The 18,359-nt window shown below is 44.1% G+C and overlaps 1 protein-coding gene across 2 annotated transcripts in view; it reads right to left on the bottom strand.

Annotated features, from left to right (window-relative positions):
* The window catches only part of TONSL (tonsoku like, DNA repair protein), a 239,726-nt gene that overhangs the window by 130,581 nt on the left and 90,786 nt on the right, over positions 1 to 18,359 (bottom strand). For both annotated transcript variants that reach the window (XM_069220998.1, XM_069220999.1), the window contains exons 7-10: positions 17,635 to 17,746; positions 14,438 to 14,583; positions 9,047 to 9,199; positions 8,407 to 8,532 (exon numbers count right to left, since the gene is read on the bottom strand). In XM_069220998.1, the coding sequence (XP_069077099.1) occupies positions 8,407 to 8,532; positions 9,047 to 9,199; positions 14,438 to 14,583; positions 17,635 to 17,746 (537 nt within the window). The remainder of the gene's footprint in view (positions 1 to 8,406; positions 8,533 to 9,046; positions 9,200 to 14,437; positions 14,584 to 17,634; positions 17,747 to 18,359) is intronic.

The following is an 18,359-nucleotide window of genomic DNA, read 5'->3' as shown; positions in this document are numbered from 1 at the left end:
GATGTCAGGCCTCCATCAGCTTAGAAGACTACTCCCTCAAAGCCCTTGGATGCATGGCCCAGCACACGGAGCACGACTCCGGTAGTGCTCCAGACACCACAAACAAGGTGCGGATCCATTACCGATATCGTCCAATGACAGGATCCACAGGGCTTAAAACTCGTCTTACCTGATGACATTTCGACACACCAGGTGAAAGAAACCTCCAAAAAGTTCGACAAAAAGTCGAAAAATGCCAGTCAAAAAATGACTGAGGGGTAGCGCTCTCTTGGATCTGCGCTGGCTGGCGCAGAAAGAAGAGGACTGAAGTTGGTGCGCCTGAATGGCGCCTATATAGGAACTGCAAGGTCATTTCCAGCGCAGACGACGCCAATGACTGAAGTGGAGCCAATCAACGTCACCTACTGGCGAGCAGGAGTACTGCTCATGAGAAATCTTCCAGATCGAGTCTGACGCCCCTCTAGGGAGAATTCAAAGGTAAGGAATCTGCAGCTAGAAGTCTCTATTAGATTGGAATATCCTCAGGTCACCCTGAGTTACAATCTCTAACTGCTAAAAGTGAACATAGAAATTTATTCTAATTATTTGATTGTTGTAATAACTTTAATTCTAATAATTTTAAACTCCATAGAGCCCTAAAGATCACGCTGAGATGAGCAAATGTAGGGCTAATTATAAAAGAACCTTGAAGTACAGGAAAATCCTAACTGTAGAAAAGGCATGGGACACCTTGCATGTGGCTAGCCGAAAGAGGAATGCCCATCCTTTTGTAAGGTGGTGAATAGTCCCTTTTCCCCCCCAACTCATTAGATAGCATTTTGGACATCCAACTTTAGCCTGACTGATGGGTTTCACAGTTTCGGCTGTTTCATGTTTCCTCGTAGAATGGCTAATCTGTTATCTTCTTTTCCCACTAATCAATCTTTTGTTTTATGCTGGACGATGCAAGTGAAGCAATATTCAATAGTTCATCACTTAAAGCCCCTGGTCTTGATGGGGTAGCCATGGATCTCTACAAACTGAATGGAGAGTTATGAGCACCACTAATCACTAATGTTTTAAATGTTGCTAACTCTACAGTCTTGATCTCGATCTCTCATCAGACCCGTTTTAAGAGAAAGGAGACCGCGTTGACACCTATTTCTATTGTTCCATTTCATTAATTGATTGATTCTGTAGTGAAAACAGTCCCTAGGGTCATTCTGGATAGGCGCTGACATGAGTTCCTGACAATTTGATCATTAGCCACGTCCAATATGGTTTTATCTCAGGACTGGAATTGAACAGTGCCTTAAATTGCATCCATTAGTTGGAAACAATAGAACATCTCTTAATCTTCCTCGTATCTAGTCTTTAACGACTGGAGACCCGTGTAATGTGTGTGAACAGATCCAAACTCATATTCATCTTGGTTTGTGTGCGGAAACAGGCTTTTTGCAAGCTTTGCCCCAGTTTTTGCCCCCATTTTGACTACTAGAAACTGGTTTAAATGTCTGTGAAATGCCCAGACCCTTTCTAATCAGGATTCAGTGCTGTGCTTTAACCTTTAAAAAGGTGCATAGTTGATTGGCTTATATACAGCTGGCAAAACTTAACTTCCTTATATGCCCCTAGTATATGGTATCAGGGGTACCTAAGGCCTGTAAATTACAGTGTCATTCGTGGGCTGAAGCACTAGTGGTACCACCACAGTTTTGAAAAAGTAAAACATGTCTTCCAGAGTGACTCTGCAGGCTGGTAGGGCAGTTTTAGGATAACGGCAAAGCCTAAACCTACCTTTCTAAGATATGTAAGTCACCCTTATAGCCGGCCTTTTGAGTAGTAAGGCAGGGTACAATATGTTACAAAGCAGAATATGTATATGATAGGTTCTGACAGTGAAAAACCTAAATTGTAATTATTCTGTGTAGGAGGCTGGTAGTCCCACTGACAAGTACAAAGTTACAGGATGACAATTAAGCCATCCTAGCGTCTGATTGGGACTACTAAATGGGTAGTCCAAGGTATCAAAATAGTAAGTGCATTAAATCTACTTTAATGTTTAAATCAAGTTTTATGTCGATGATAAGCAAACTGCAAACTTTTGTAAGTTGCCACTTCAGTTGCCCAAGGTTTCCGGCGCCTGTTTATGGTTGCACACCAAGACTGTCCCTCCAGACTGCCTTCTGCTCTCCTAGGGAGACGTGTGAATGATTCCCAGGAAGCAGTAAGCTTCAAAGGGGAAGCCACACATGGGAGAGGCTGCTCTGCTGTGTAGGTGAACAGGCTGGCAGCGGGGACAGAGACGCAAAACAGTTGCCTAACTGGTTTTCCGTGGGTGTGTAGCACACAGGCAGTCACACCTTAAGAATGGGCTACCAAGCTACACACATCAAGAGAGGGGTTCAGACATCTTGGAAGTGGGCAGAATAGAGAGTTAGATGCCACTCTTCACAGGATGTTGTCATCAGACAGGAGGGGGTCCAGTTGGCCCAGTGACTAGTGAACGTCACCCCCCAGGGGCACTTTCTGGGCATAAAAGGGACACCCCTGGCATCCAGCAGATCTCGCCTGACTGGAGAAAAGGACCAATGAAGAATGACCTGCTGACCCTGGAACTGGCAAAGAAGAGGCAACACTAAAGTTGGGCTGCACCTGCTGCCCCTTGGGCTAGTGAAGGAAAGGACTGTTTCTGCTGTGCCCTGTTTGTGTAGAAGTCAGACCTGAACCAATCCAGAAGCAGAAACTCCAAGATTCGGTTGGCTGCCTTCCTGTTCACAGCATAGGGCCACAAAAGCTAAGAAAGCCTGCCTGGGCGAGTTGGTAGCCCAGATCACTGGACCGTCGTCGCTCCTTGTTGGAATGAGGCCCAGGAAACAGATACTCGATGCTCAAAAGTTGCACCCAAGTCTGATGGGCTTGGGAGAGTTGTTGGAATACAGTTTGGTGCACACAAGAAGAGTTATCACCAAAAGAAGACCCATGTCGACTGCACAGCATCCTGGAGCATTTTCAGTATCGTGTTTCCGCTGCATCAGGACCACTCCACAGAAGTCAATGGTATGGGGCCACTGACGCTGGAACTGGACTGAAGACTGCTAATTGCTTCTTCATGCCTTGCTGGTCCACTTGACTGGCTCCCTGTCACAGTTGGTCGTTCAAAGTAAATCTAGGTAACCACATTCGACTTTGATCAAAGTTTTCTTTCAAAAGTTTCTAGGTGTTGAATTTGCCAATGCTTGTTTGCGGGTAAGTAAAAAATCTCTATCTGCGGACGTCTTCAGTGGATCATTTTGGGATCCATAAACTCATAAAAATACAGTCTATTTTTAAAAATTGGTGTGAGATTTCTTGAGTGATGCGTTTCCTTCTTCAATTGGGTTGGTGTGGTTTAAATTGCTTTACGCTTGTTCTTTTGCTGAAGCCGAACTTCTTGAAGACACAGCTATGCAGGGTTGAGCTAAGGTTTGACAAACTAAACATGACTGGTCCTAGAAAGGTTGATAGTGTATTACACAGCGAGCTCTCACAGCCACTCCATATAGTTCACCCAATTTCCTCGCAGCATATTGGTGTTGATCCTGCCCTAATAAATGCATCCGTACACTTGCATCTGTATTTACATTCTAAGTGATATATGCGATAAGAGGCACTGAATCCTTTAAGCTAACAAGAAGGGTATGGCGAGCTTGTGTCCTTGGTCACATGTTTTATTCTTTACCTCAAAATGTAAACTCCCATTTAATATGTAATGGCCAAGATACACCACAAAAAGGATTCCCAATTTCTTTATTGTGCGCAGATGAAGCAGTTTTAATAGCATGCATTGCAAATGGTCTGAACAAACCAATCAATGACTTTGCATCCTTCATGGATGACAGATCTGGACACCATAATTTCTAAAACTATGTAATGATTTGTGGTATCAAGTCGACTAAAACAAGAACAAGGTCTATAAAAAAAATAAAAGGACTGAAAACTTTAATTCCTTTACCTTCCTGGGCATGAATTTAAATTGTCCTGATTGTTGGTGCAACTTGTTACCAAGTAAGAGAAAACTTTTTAGTCAATCCTTAGGTGCTGTTTCTAGGCTGGGATCTAAGTCTATAGATTATATGTTGGAGATCCACAAAAGTAAACGTTTTCCCATTGTATGTTATGAGGCTGGAATTTGGGGCTATCCAAACTAAAACATTACCAAATTGAAATAAACAGAGTTTGTGGTCAGCTCTTGAGGCTTCCTCCTAATAGTCCCCACGTCATGCCTTGAAGAGTTGAAAGTAAGTCATTTGGAGGACGCCATTAAATTATCTTTTTTAATATTGTGGTCATCAGTGTGGGCCCATACTCCTACTGGTTTGAATACTGACCTTATTACGGATGTTTTAGATTAGACACTGTATTTTTTACTTTAGATTTTATCAAAAGAAACACCATATTTTTAGACAGTGCAAATAAAGTCCACGGATCTATTTAAGTCTTTTGTCATCCTTATGTTATGGTAAGTTATTTGTTCAAGGGGGAACTTTATTTGGTTCTAGTTAATAACCCTTGAAAGCATTATCTGAAACCCATTTTTGAATAGGTATCATTCACCATTTGCTTTCTTTTCCCAGGGTTTGGTTAAAGCCTTATTGCACTTGCTTCTGTCCCTGTGATGAGACTCCTCACAAACCCTTTAACACTTTACTCCATTTAAACCGTGGAGGAGCCTTTTTTAGTTTCTCTATTAAATATCTTAGATTTACAAAACGTAGATCGTCCCTTGTGCTTTTACAAATGTTGTCCAATACCCTGGTGTGTTCAGCGGTTGCAAGGTTTTAAAATCTGCAGTTATATTTTACCATTCGTTTTCTTTTTAACGTGAATGCTGCTTATTTTCTTTTCCTCTAAATTGTCTGTGATTGTATTATAATTTATGCTTCATACAAACATCTTTTATTATAAACCAAATAAAGTTGATTTATGGCTTATTTTTTGGGAGTAAGCCTTGTAAAATCTATAGACTTCCCAAGGTGCTACCGTAATTTTGGGCAGGATTTGGTGGAAACTGTTCTGTAGATATACAATTATGTAGGACTGAATGTTCTTTCTGCACAACTTAACTGTGATATACCTGGAGCATGACAAATGCCCAGGGACGGTTAGGAAGAAAAAATGATAGCAGTAGGTTATCCCCTCTAACTAATAATATTCCATTGAATGCAGGTGTTTGAAGTTTTATTCGAAATTGAACTGAGGAAGGATGTAATATTGGCAATACTACATTTTAAGGAAGTCAGTTTTATATACTTGATTTCTTTTAAGAAGGGCAAGGTTGCAGGCTGACTAATGAGTTCTCCATAGTTTCCTGCTTTGACTGGCGCCTCATCTGTGTTTTGCTATTCTATTGTTTTGAAGTCGGGGTCGCCAACGAATTGGAATTGTGATGAAATGCGGTTTATTGGTCTAAAATGGTGGATATAGGGCACATAGTGTATATGGTGTGGTTGTGTGACCTCACCATGTCATAATCTCAGAAGACTATCTTGGGTCCAGTCAGGTTTGTTAGCAAAACCTTAGTTCCACCCTGAGTAGCTGTAGCTTCGAGCAGTCAAGCTTTAACAAAGAGTGCAAAGCATTTGGAAGTACCAAAACAGCTGAATAAGAAAGATACACGACACAAAGGAAATCTGACACCAATTTATGAAAATAGATCTTATTTTTATAAATTTTGAAACACTAAAACGAAAAGAATCCTAAGGAGATATAATCTATCAATCAAATCATAAATTAAAGCTTTTTACTGAAAACGTAAACTAGCATTGGTAGCTGACACAGTTAACAGTTACTTTTGAGAACTTTTTTTAAAGTTGTGTTGGTTTACTCCAGCCCGCTTTAGATAACCAACTCTGGAAGGGGGCAAGTCACATGGGCCAGAAAGACTTAGCAGAACAGTTACTTTACAGTCAAAGCAGTCTCCAGGCCAGTTCCAGAATCCGTGGACGAACTACGACAGACATCAATACAGTGGTTCTGATGCAAGGGATACAGGATGCTGAAGGATGCTGTTGATGCTGATCTGGTCAACAGAGTCTTCCTGGAGCCACACCATAGTCTACAAACAAAGTGGGACTACTTTGGCCACAGAGGTCGATGTTCCCAGGTGAAGTCCAGCCAAAAACCAGTTGGCACTGGTCTACCGGTGTCATGTCACACCAAAAACAGTGGTCCCCTTCAACTGAGGCTATTGCCCATTTTGGGAAAGCAAACTTCACTCAGAGGACTCTTCCAAGTAAATCAGTCTTGGGTGCAACTTTTAAACATCAGGACTTGAGTCTCCCAGGCTCCACTTCGGCAGTCAGTGGCGATCAAGTGAGTGTGACTCCCAACTTGCCAAGGAAGGCTTCTTCAGCTTTTGTGGCCATGGAACATTAACAGGAAATCAACCAACTGACTCTTGGATGGTGTGGTTGTATGACCTCACCATGTCATAATCTCAGAAGACTATCTTGGGTCCAGTCAGGCTTGTTAGCAAAACCTTAGTTCCACCCTGAGTAGCTGTAGCTTCGAGCAGTCACGCTTTAACAAAGAATCAAGTGCAAAGCATTTGGAAGTACCAAAACAACTAAATAAGAAAGATACACGACACAAAGGAAATCTGACACCAATTTATGAAAATAGATCTTATTTTTATAAATTTTGAGACACCAAAATGAACAAACTCCTAACGAGGGTTATGGAGTTATAAACAATTAAGCAAATTATAAATTACAGCTTTTTACTCAAAACGTAAACTAGCATTGGTAACTACCACAGTTAGCAGTTACTTTTGAGAACGTTGTTAAAGTTGTCTTGGTTTACTCCAGCCCGCTTTAGATGACCAACTCTGGCAGGGGGCAAGTCACATGGACCAGTAAGGCTTAGAAGCACAGCTACTTTACAATCAAAGCAGTCTCCAGGCCAGTTCCAGAATCAATGGACGAACTACGATAGACATCAATACAGTTGTCCTGATGAAGGGATAAGGGATGCTGATCTGTTCGACAGGGTCATCCTGGAGCTACACCATAGTCTACGAACATAGTGGGGTGACTTTGGCCACAGAGGTCGTTGTTCTCAGGTGAAGCCAGCCAAAAACCACTGGTCTACTGGTCTCATGTCACACCAAACCCAGTGGTCCCCTTTAACTGAGACTAGTGCCAATTTTGGGCAAGCAAACTGCACTTAGAGGACTCTGCCAAGTCAATCAGTCTCGGGAGCAACTTCTGAACATCAGGACTTAAGTCTCCCAGGCCCCACTTTGGCAGTCAATGGCGATCAAGTGATTGCGACTACCAACTTGCCAAGGCAGGCTTCTTCAGCTTTTGTGGCCATGGAACATCAACAGGAAGTCAACCAACTGACGCTTGGATTTTACCTCTTCTGTCTGGGCTCAGGGATGACTTGTCCTTGAACATGGTACCACAAGGACAGTCATCTCTTTGATAACCTAGGAGAAGTATGGGCAGTCCAGTCTTTGGTGCAGCCTCTCTTTGCCAGGTTTAGGGAACATCAGGGCACACTTTCTTCGATCATCTCAAGTACAGGCGTGAGCTGAGGTCTGGGTGCCACTTTTATGCCTACAACCATTCCTCAGGGGATGAGGTGATTACTGCCAATGGGCTACCCGTCCATTCCCACCTGAAGACAACTTCCTGCAAAGTGCGGCATTTAGCTATTCCACAGCGCAATATTCAACTCACTTCCAAAATGACAGAACCCTTCTCTAAGTATTTGGAGCTTGGTAGCCACCCTCAAGAAGTGCCCTACTGAGGGCTATACGCTCACAGAGAAACTGGCTTGGTATCTGTTTCCCCCTTCTCTATCTACCAGAACAAAAGAGCAGCCCCTCTCGTGTATGTCCACCTTTTGTCCTTCAAAAGTAGGTTCCCCCTCTGAAGCTTGCCTTTTGGGCTCACATCTTGTATCTTCCTGGCAGGGAGCAGTAACTCATCTTTCAATGGCAGGTTTCTGTGCCCTTTCCTGGGACCCATCTACATATTTCCTCAGGACGGCAGAAGGCCGTCTCAGGGCCAGCAACCACAAATGACTACTGAAAACTTGGGCAACAGAGTGGCAACTTTCTAAAGTTGTCTTTTAATCAAACGTTACTGTAAATTTGACCTAATAAATAATAATAAAGTAACCTTTAAACTAACTAAAACAGTATTACTTACATTATTCCTTACAGTGGAGATATGTACTTGTTACATCAATCTGGTGGCAGGGGGATTGTGTTCCAGTGATGTTGAGGGGGTATACCATCATGCACTCTCAACATATTCATGAAACTTGCATTCAGAACATTTTCGACACAAGAAATTCTGTATTTTCCACAATTAAAAGCAGATCCTTGCCTCAAAGCAGGAGTGCAGCGCACACGCGCCACCTCTGCGTCACACTTACTTGCAGTTTAGGTTTCCCAGCCTGCTCTGCACAGCGCAACGCGTTGGTGAAGCAGTTTTCCAACTCCTCGTACTCCTGCCCCGCATCCTCCTTCACCAGAGCAATACTCAACCAGGTCTTGCACTCCTATCATATTAAAAACAAAAAGGAACAGTAAACCTTTGTACGTTGAGCGACAATGGCATCTGTTCCAAGCACCTAAGCAGTTGAAAAAAAAAAAAAAAAAACAGTGCCACGCAGGTGTCCCCACAGCTTGTTGACTTTCACTGAAAGGCATTGCCAACTACCAACCACTCCCTGAGCACTACCAGCTTCACTGTGCATACAAACTCCATGGTTAATAATGAATAACATCACTACCATGAAAACCCCTCACAGTTCATTGCTATTGATTGTGTGCTCAAAGATATCACAACTCTCGGGGAAAACAATCTGGCATGATCTACAGATCTCTTTCTGGTGTAAAACAAATTTGTGCTTGGAAAAGTCGCAATGCATTCCTGCATGCCTTAAACCTGGTTGACAAACTTGAACAGAAGTGTAATTTCTGTGCATTTCTGTGATGCACATATGCACAATGATACATGTGCACAAACAAGGTTAACTAGTAAAGACGACAAGGGCTTCCTTTAGCTCTCACCTCTAAGGGGTTGCCTCGTCGAAGCTCCAGTTCAGCTTGGCAGTGATGCAATGCTTGCTTGTAGTCCTTTAAATCCCCAAAGGTAAAGGCCAGAGAGACATGGATCACAGCTCGCTCCCGCTCTGGCTTCTTCAAGGCTTCGGCACATTTTAGCTGCAAGAAGGATTTATCAGTGTTCAAACAGTGAGGAGGGCGCAAATAAGTATAGTTACATTTAGTAGCTTTAATGTACACATTCTCAGGAGAATTTCAAGATTTCCCCCAATTTACGAAGGATCTCCTATAACGAAAACACTGAAATTCATCAACATCAATGTTGCTTTATTTTGTTTGGAACATACTGCATAAAAATATTTGAAGCCTCAACAGTTCCAGGCATTTCCTCGTTTCTTCTAGCAAGGAACATAGATTGACATTTCATTATATGACATGAGCTAGATATGTTTTCCCGTTTGTGGTCATTAGATTATACTGTTAGTTGATGTTTTGGACAATCAAATGCCACCTGAGCACAGTGAACTACTATACATGTTTGCCATCAATAAATTCACCTATACTGTTGAAGAAAGTATTTGCATGTGACTGCAGACTCAAAGAGGAAATACTGTGGGAACTGAAGGCAGACCAAGTCCTTTGCAATCCCAGCATGTATCAAGACAACGCTTGGCCCATTACTTAATTTTAATTTCTACTGGTGCCCTTTGATCAAAAATCCGCAGTACTGTATCAATGCCTGTGACTCTGTCTGGGAGACAAGAGCGTGACTTATGAATTTAATGACAAACCCTATTATAGAGAACTGGTTTTGCAGGTCAGTAATTGTTTCTTCTCTATTATGGGGTCTTCATTAATATACTTGAAGATAAACTAAAAGGCAAGCTCAAGGAAGCTGAAGAGCTGTAAGGGTACAGTACCAACATGAAAAATCTGCAAAACATGTGAACCAAAAAGGCCAGGGCGCACAAGCGGCTGGGAGCAGCAGAAACCTGGTGCATCTACATGATGATCCCTTTGAGGAATGTGTGACAACAAGGTACATCGCCCCAGACCAGAGGCCTGTACCCCTGAAGTCTAGAGTGCCTAGATGAGTACTTTCCACTCAGGTAGGACTTGAGTGTGCTTATTATCTCTCCTAAGAGTAGGGTAGGTGTTTGCTCACCTCTCATAAACCAGGGATGCTAAGCCCTGAAGAATGCCCCAGACCAGGTTAGGCTCAGAGTGAGAAGTTCATGAGATAATATAATAATGGATATTAAACTATCAAAGTTCTATTATCGTCACTTTGAAACAGTTATCCAATGAAAAAGAAAACACACAGCCAACACCTTTTAAGCAACAGGGTTGCTCTTTCAAGGCTATAGAACGAGCACAAATGTAAAATATTTCTAAACATCTGATTATCAGTGCCTTGACCGGCTGTCAAATTGGGTAGTAGTGGTGATCTAATTAACCCTCAACTATTTTAAAGACAGTATATGGAAGCATTCTGGCAGATTAAGGCAGATCGCCCTTTGGAGTGTTCTTGATAGAGGTATATACACAACTGCAACACGTGATATGAGAGGTTAGTATCTGAACTTGCAGGGTTTCCTCAAAGCCTCTTTAGAAAGGGTTTCCTCAGGACTAGACCTTTGCCTCCACCACTGAACTCTTCCAAAACTGTGACTCCAACCTACGAAGAACTGAAGGCTACAACCATCAGGCCCCAAGGTACTCCTGCCCCCCCAGGCCCCACAAGCTGAAGTAAGAAATCACAGAATGATTATGAACCTTACCCTTTGTATGCCATGCAACAAATCGACTAGGTATTCCACAGAAGCTAACGGCTACCACTGCATTTCTCATCTCAAGCATGCAAACTATTGCACTGAAACAAGAGCCTGCAATTACTAATCTACAGATTCTAAACTTCTCAGCAGGACCACTACTACATCTTTGCTTACATGAGCAGATCTCACCAGCCCTCCGAGCCCTCCACTGGCCACCCACGGCCAGACGTTCAGTCTTCAAGAAACTCTGCATTGCCCAAATGTCCATCCGCAGCAAGGACACATCATGTGTTCAAGTACCACTTTACTCACGTAAACAACACTTTGATATAGGCTGGCGAAGGTGCTGATAGTCCCTCCAACAAGACACACAACTGTGGAACCCCTTTCACCTTACAGACTCCACATCTAAGCTGCTCCCTTCTGGCAAAGGTTAGAAACATTCAAGTCACCCTGGAACATGGAATGATGAAGGGTTTCACCAAGCAGCAGAAGGCCCACAGAGGACATGGATGCCAACACTAGAACTGGAACCAAACCCCTCTTAAAGATGGAAGACACAACCCCAATCCCAATCCTTCACTCCACTCCGTGCATGCACGCAGTCACATGTTACGAGCAGCCTCTGCCAGTCACACACAACACCTAAACACTCCACACACAGACCATACTGCAGTCTCTCACCCTTCAAGGACACATATCATTGACTTCTAGGCTTAAGCACGCTCATTTTCAGTCCACTACAAGGCGTAGTGGACAGCACAACTCTGGCCAATTCGTATAACAAAGGAACTCCCATAGAAGCCACACTATGAGCCTACATGATTTCAACCAAGCTCACCAAGGGAGGAGTGTGCTACTGCTTTAGCACCTGTTGAACTACAGTACAATGCCGGACGATACAACGTTACATGTCCCAGACATGGTGAAAGCAAAGGACTGCAATTAATGACCCAGAAAAGATCTTTATTGGGGTGACCCAATATGCACTCTCCTCATACAGAGTACATGTAAAACCTGCCCCGCAACTACCATCAGTCAGTGCATAGCCAGGGCAACATGATAGCCACTCATTCATAATCAGGCTACCTTTGGGGTATTCCCAGTAGATCAGTGCCCAACTCTGTCAACCAACAATAAAAACCAAGTGGTGCACCCTCAGTGGAGTTCTGTGATTGTCCGTAACAACCTCCACTTGCATTTAAGCATCCCAGGCCTGACTGTGTTAGGGTTTGTGTGCCAATTCATTGTTCTTATCCAGATAGGTACAATACAGTGGGGTGTCAGAAAACAGGTATTCTGTTTATAGGGCACAGGCAGATTACAGAGAACCAAGAAAACACGCAAGTTGGAGACGTTCAGGTAGGATGTGGTGAACACTCAAGAAGAAACAGTTGTCCCCACAAGTATAATGACTATATGAATTGGGATTATTTAGAGTCCGCTGACATAGCTCCTTCCTTTTTACTTGACGAAAAAGGGTAAAGCAATATCTGTGACCAATCGTTTCAAAGTGTTACTGCTGCTAATCCTGGGTTGAAGGTATTAAGACTGTAGTCTGAACATAGCAGGATGTTTGTGAATATATTTATTATGAGGACAGCCACCGTCTTGTATTCACTGCCTTGTATCCAACATATTTCCCTTCACATGTCATCTCTGAGGTCGTGCTGCATACTTTACCATAAATGGTCAATTTCAGGGGGTGCTTAGGCTTTGGAAATCAGAGCACACCCGAACGTCAACTACTATGAGCAGGGACTGACCCCTGGATTCAATCATGTGTGCATGCCATCTGGGACAATGGCATCCCACCTGAGAGAGAGACCTGCTCTAAAAGGGAACCTGGGAGCTTAAAAAAAAAACACCAACACTGAGAAATTTAAACACAACAAATGCAATAAAAGTGTTCACTGGTCCCAACTGATGCAGTTTGCACCATTTTAGCTCATTTTGCTCTCCGAAAAAAAATAAAAAGAGGAACATCAAAAAGATGTGGAAACACAGTCAAGGGATTGCTGCATGAGAGAGAAATGAATGCAACACAGGCCAAAAACATAAGTAAACATACACCATCTATGAGCATTGAGAGAAGTAGCACACTTACAAAAATGCCAACCCACAGACCCTGTCGAGCGGGTCAATGTGGCATTCAAGTGCCCAGAGTGGTGAGTTTGTTAGAACATTGCATCATCAAGACAAAAGAAATGCATTGTTATAAACGGACTCCTAGGTACAAATTTTCGCGCTCCAAGCTCCTCCATCTGGAACTGATGTTTGTTTTTTGTTCCTTGTAGCCAATGCACAAGACACGTTTCATAAGTACAAAAGTCTCCAAAGGCGCATTTCTTCCAAAAGGCGTTTTGGGACAGTACGCATGTTGCAGAGCCTCCAGGCGCCGTGTTTGTGGTCCTGCCTCGCATGTCCCAAATGGGACAGAGTTCAAATAATGGCCCCAAAGACTCGGGTGAGCCTTACTGTCACGCTTCTGGATCCCGCACCAAGAACCCAGGTTTCAGAGACCTCTTTCTTTCTTTTTTAACGGTTTATCATTCTGCCGCCTGGCTATAACCCCCAGTCTTCAAAAGTGCTTTGAAGCGTACTTTGGGCCACGCTAGCAGTGTATAAATACAATAAATAATATGCAACTTTATAACACTTGGGCATGGGTGGAGGGACAGAGAACAGTATGGTCAACTGCATTAATAGAAGACTGAAAGCCATGAAAAACACAAACATTCATGCAGTAGCCAAAAGTAAATTACCATGGACATAAGTGAAGTTAGTATGGAATGGTTGTGAAACACATACTTGGAAGGCAGAGCAACAGCAGATTAAAGAAATGAGATTAATAGCGGAGAATGGAGGAGAAGCATCCCATCTTGTGCACACTGTGCGACTCTGCTGTCTCGCATGCTTTCACAATTTGTGTAACCTCATTGGTTTGGTAGCCTGGGCAAATGTGAGACTGCACAACTGGCGATTAAGAAGTTGTCTGTGATGGATCTGAGGGGAAGGATTACTCACACCAGATTACAAACTTGGCCAAATTGTGTGTTTCTGGGCAAATCACGTATTCATTTGGCAGAAGCAGTTAAAAGCAGTGCAATTGCTGGTGTGAAGAACCTCAAAACAGAACTGGTTATCCACAAATATTCCACTGCTCTGCTACGTAAGCCACGAGTCAACAAACTTTCTGTAAAACAAGAGTAGGCTTCTCAAACATTTTCCTGATTTCGCCCTGCATTTCTTCAATGACACATTTCAAACAGCGTCACTGCCCTGCTACGTTATTCCTAAACAATACAACAGAAAGGTTTTTACGACCAGGCAGGACCCTGTAAGATTTGTAAGCTCAGAGATGTTGCAAGAATGAGCCAACAGGATCTGCAACCTAAAATGCAGCTCTTAAGGAATGGTGCAACCTGAGCACAGCGCTGCTGGCATAACATGAGAAAAAGCTGGTTTGTTTACCGCACACACAATTAAAGACTGTAGTATAGATTTACTTTCTAAGGTGTCTGGCATTAAATTCTATAAAGAGCTATTTAATCTGCGAAGCAGCACTCCTGGCCCATTAGTTCGTCAAAGAAAAGATGCGCACACATTTTCGAGGTCTCACCTGCATTTTGTAGTGTTCGATTGCTTTTCGGTAACACTGAACCTTACAAAAGAGATCTCCCAGCTGCTCGTTCAATGACAAGGCTCCTTGTTGGTCACCCTCAACCAAATCCGCCAATCGTTCTTCTAGGTGGCACCCTTTAATAGCTGCGAATGTGGGGAAAAGCAACAGTAGACCACATAGTTTATCTTGCATATTCTATTTTCGATCAATTCTATGTGCTTTACGCACCTGTTAAAAAAGGGAGGTGGAGTGGGTGAGTAGAGGCTGGTAGCAGAGTACAAAACAAAACCAATGGTAAACAAAAAAAGGTTATGGAACAAACATTGGGCTAGAAGTAAACACACAGGTTATTAACCAAGTCCAAATAAGTGCGCTGCATGCTTTGGTGCATAAGTCTTAAAAGCATTCTGCTATATGGTGCTGGTGGGGGTGTATCCAAAAATCAACCATGTGCCACAATTAATAAGTCTAGCCTTGGAGGTAGAAAACAAAATAGCAAGATAACTGGAGTGCAGGCCCCTCACCAGAGCGGTCAGGGACATCAGCGTAAGGCAAAAAGTGGTTGCGTAACACAAGCCTAAAAAGCAGACAGAAGAGTACACAGAGGCATGAGCCCAGCCTACTTCATTCTTCATCAGTGCAGGTTTTATATCTGCCAGCCCAAGGTACGGCTCACCTGGCTCCGATCTACTGCAAGAAGCCCTGAGAAATGTGTCTGACAAGCATTTACCTTTTTAGGCAGTGGCAACCCTTCCCGCTTACACTGTAATACCCCTTGCATTTCTGCGACTCTGAATGCTCTCTATAGACCATTTGGCCAAAAGCGATAGAGCTTCCTGCAGAAGGAAGGCTGCATGATGTGCAGAAGGCTCAGCTAAAACAGATGGGGTGTGAGGGTGGGGAGTATCAGATCTCAACCCCCTGCAATACCCACTACTTCAATGTAATGGACAGCTAGGCGAGGCAAACATTCTTACCCTTACTAGCCAAGCAGGACATCAGAGGGGAAAACAACGCTGCGTGTCCGCATTTGTGGCAGGCGAGGGGGGAGCCTGCTGTCCTAAGTGTTGTGCGTGGCCTCTGCCACCACCGAGTCCTTTTTAGGTATGACAGGGATGTACTGGCTGCTGCAGAAGCTGTGAGGGTTGTTTCTGGTGGTTAGTGAGCCCGCACGAGTATCCTCTGAACTTCAGGTACTCCTAGTGGAACTGACAAGCAGAGAAGTCAGCCCCAAGGAATGTGCAGTAGCCTTTCTATCAAAAACTCTGGAGCTCCTTAAAAGCATGTCCATTAGGGATGCCTGCAGCACCTCAGAGAATCCTGTAAGCACACATCCATGTATGGGGCCAGATCACCACACCGTGCCCACAGCGCGTCTGAAACCATTCATGGGGTCTAGGCATGCTCTTAAGACCTTATTGGCTGCACTGTGGACCTCTCCGATCTTGAGAACAAAGGCATTAGGAAACGTATTCATGGCCAGCAAGATCTAAGTGGCCATGACTCAGAGGACATATGGACCCAGCTACAAAAAAACTTTCAGGGACCATAAGGGAAAGTTGGCAGAAGAAAAAACTGTTTTTCACAAAGGCATTGTTGTGTTTTGATTCACTGTTTAGAGGTGAAATGGGCGACATGTTTGGAATCACCTTACTAGTAGATGCCTGAACTACCCAGCTCTTTGGATTCAGGTCAGGAAGCCGAGATCGCCAAGGGTGGGCCTATGAGACCTAGCTAGCTACAGGGCGACCTACAGGTGGGGGCCGACATGACAGACCAGATCTCCATCAGGGTTTCTGTCCGGCCTTGTTGAAGGGCAGCAAGGGCTCGGAAGTTGCAAACCAGGGAGTAATGACAAGTTTTGGCTTGGTTCCTATTGTGGATAGGTTTAAGTATTGTACTTCTGCCACTCTGCAGACTGCTACCATGAAGGAGGCTCTCCTGTAAGTGGAAAGCCCAGCTCGGTTTCAGGGGAAGTGTGTATTTTACTAGCATTCTGCAGCTTTAGCTAAAAGCCAGCATCAGTCTAGTGATGGGGAAGTAAGTTCTCTCATCGTTTTCTTCGTCCTATGGGACATTTTGAAGTCCTTGAACAGTGTCCGAGGCCCAACAAACTGACCAAGGCTTCCAGTTTCCTATAGTGCTGACGGCAAGGTAGAGGCAGGTCATCCTCCAAAGTGGAGGGTTGTCCCTTGTTGATCTCATAATGAGACTAGCTCGGTCTCAGTCTAAAATCAGTGCCGGATCGGAGGTAAGCGTCGGAACTGGAGCTAGAGTCGCTGGAAGCAGAGTCTACGACAGGCGGCACCACTGAGGCATCTGCCACCAGAGTGGGGCCATGAGCCGGTGGTGACACCGAGAAGTCACCAGTGGATTGGGTAGCCCTTCCATTGTCGAATGTCAAGCTGGGACCCCCATGCAGCCTGAGAGGCCTGGAGGCACTCCTGATGGAGTCCGATTCAGCCAGAACAGCTTGTGGAGACCACAATGGCTTAGGAAACTCTAGGCGAGCCTGGACCAGCCTCGGAACAGGCTCGGATGCTCAGATCAGGAGTTACACCCCTTGGTGTGATGAATGTGCAGCCTGTCCCCAGCATGGCTTGCGGCGCAATTTGTTCTCTGACTTCATCTTCAACCAGCCTGAAATTCGGAGCTGGTCTGGGGACAGGTGCCTACAAAGTAGGGAGAAAGGGAATTAAGCTTAGTATCCATGCTGAAGAGCGCGGAAAGAACAGATGTCAGCACACAGGGTTTGCAACCAAGATGGTAACCTGAAAAATGTGTAGTATCCCGAGGACCTTACCTTAGAAATCCGCAATTTGACTGTACTGGAGACTTCACACACAAAAATGATGGCTGATGAGAGGGATATCACCCACAGTACAACTGATTAGAGTGGCACTGCAGAAACTATGACAGTAGATGTGGGGCTGATTGAAGAGACATGCAGAAAATCACACTGATTCACAAAGTACCTCCACATAAGTGGCAGTGGGGAGCACACTCAAGGCAGGGACCTCCACATTGCAGTTACTTATTGCGGAGGTCCCATCATGAGTGCGCCCACCCCCACCCTTAACAATTGAATCGGCCCTTCAGTCACTTGCTCTGACACACTGTTAGCACAAAAAAGCTGATCTGGTGAAATTTGAAACCTTCACCAAAAATGAACTAATGTTTTAGGAAATTCTCACCATATTTCAGGTTCTTGCGCACAATCTGTAGCTCCGCTGGCTGTAATCCTAGTCTGTATGCCTTCTTCAGGGATCTTTTGGCAGCTACAAAATCTCCCAAGCTGAGGAGGACCTGAAACAAACCCGCACAGGGTGTTACACAAACATCCTGACAAAAAAGACACATAGTGGGTACTTAGAAGGCTGCAAGGACTTCCTCCAGCATCGGACCAATACAAGGACACAAGGGTTTCTGAGGGCGAAATGACTTTTTCACATAAGGGCTAGTAGCCAATAAGCTATAGACATTTATACAAGAGGAGAAATATTGTTATACCTACAGTGGTGACCACAAACTTGATGGACAGGGTTTATAAGACATCTTAGTGATGCTACAGAAAAATGTGTTTACCTGTTGCTCAAGGGTTCAAATCATTGGAAACAACTCTGCTTTTCAATGTTGCGAAATCAACAGCATGATATTAGCACCAAAACACAATTCTAATCATCTGCCCGATATAAATTAAACAGCTGATTAACTAATTAGGAACGAGGTGTGTTACAACGTTGGGTGTCCCATTCAAGTCTAGGGGGATCGGTCCAGTTACAATGTTACTGCAGGGACAGACTGGAAGGACAGTCCAAGGGAACCTACAGAAGGGCTCGACTCTTGAGGTCCACAGGTACAGGGGGACACAGTCAGTCCACTCCTTCTCGCGATATAGCGCACGGGGGCAGAGGTGTCT

The sequence above is a fragment of the Pleurodeles waltl genome, chromosome 2_2, assembly GCF_031143425.1.
Source record: "Pleurodeles waltl isolate 20211129_DDA chromosome 2_2, aPleWal1.hap1.20221129, whole genome shotgun sequence".
NCBI lineage: Eukaryota > Metazoa > Chordata > Amphibia > Caudata > Salamandridae > Pleurodeles > Pleurodeles waltl.
The sequence above is the reverse complement of the archived record's forward strand: the minus strand, read 5'-3'. Positions and strand labels throughout refer to the sequence as shown.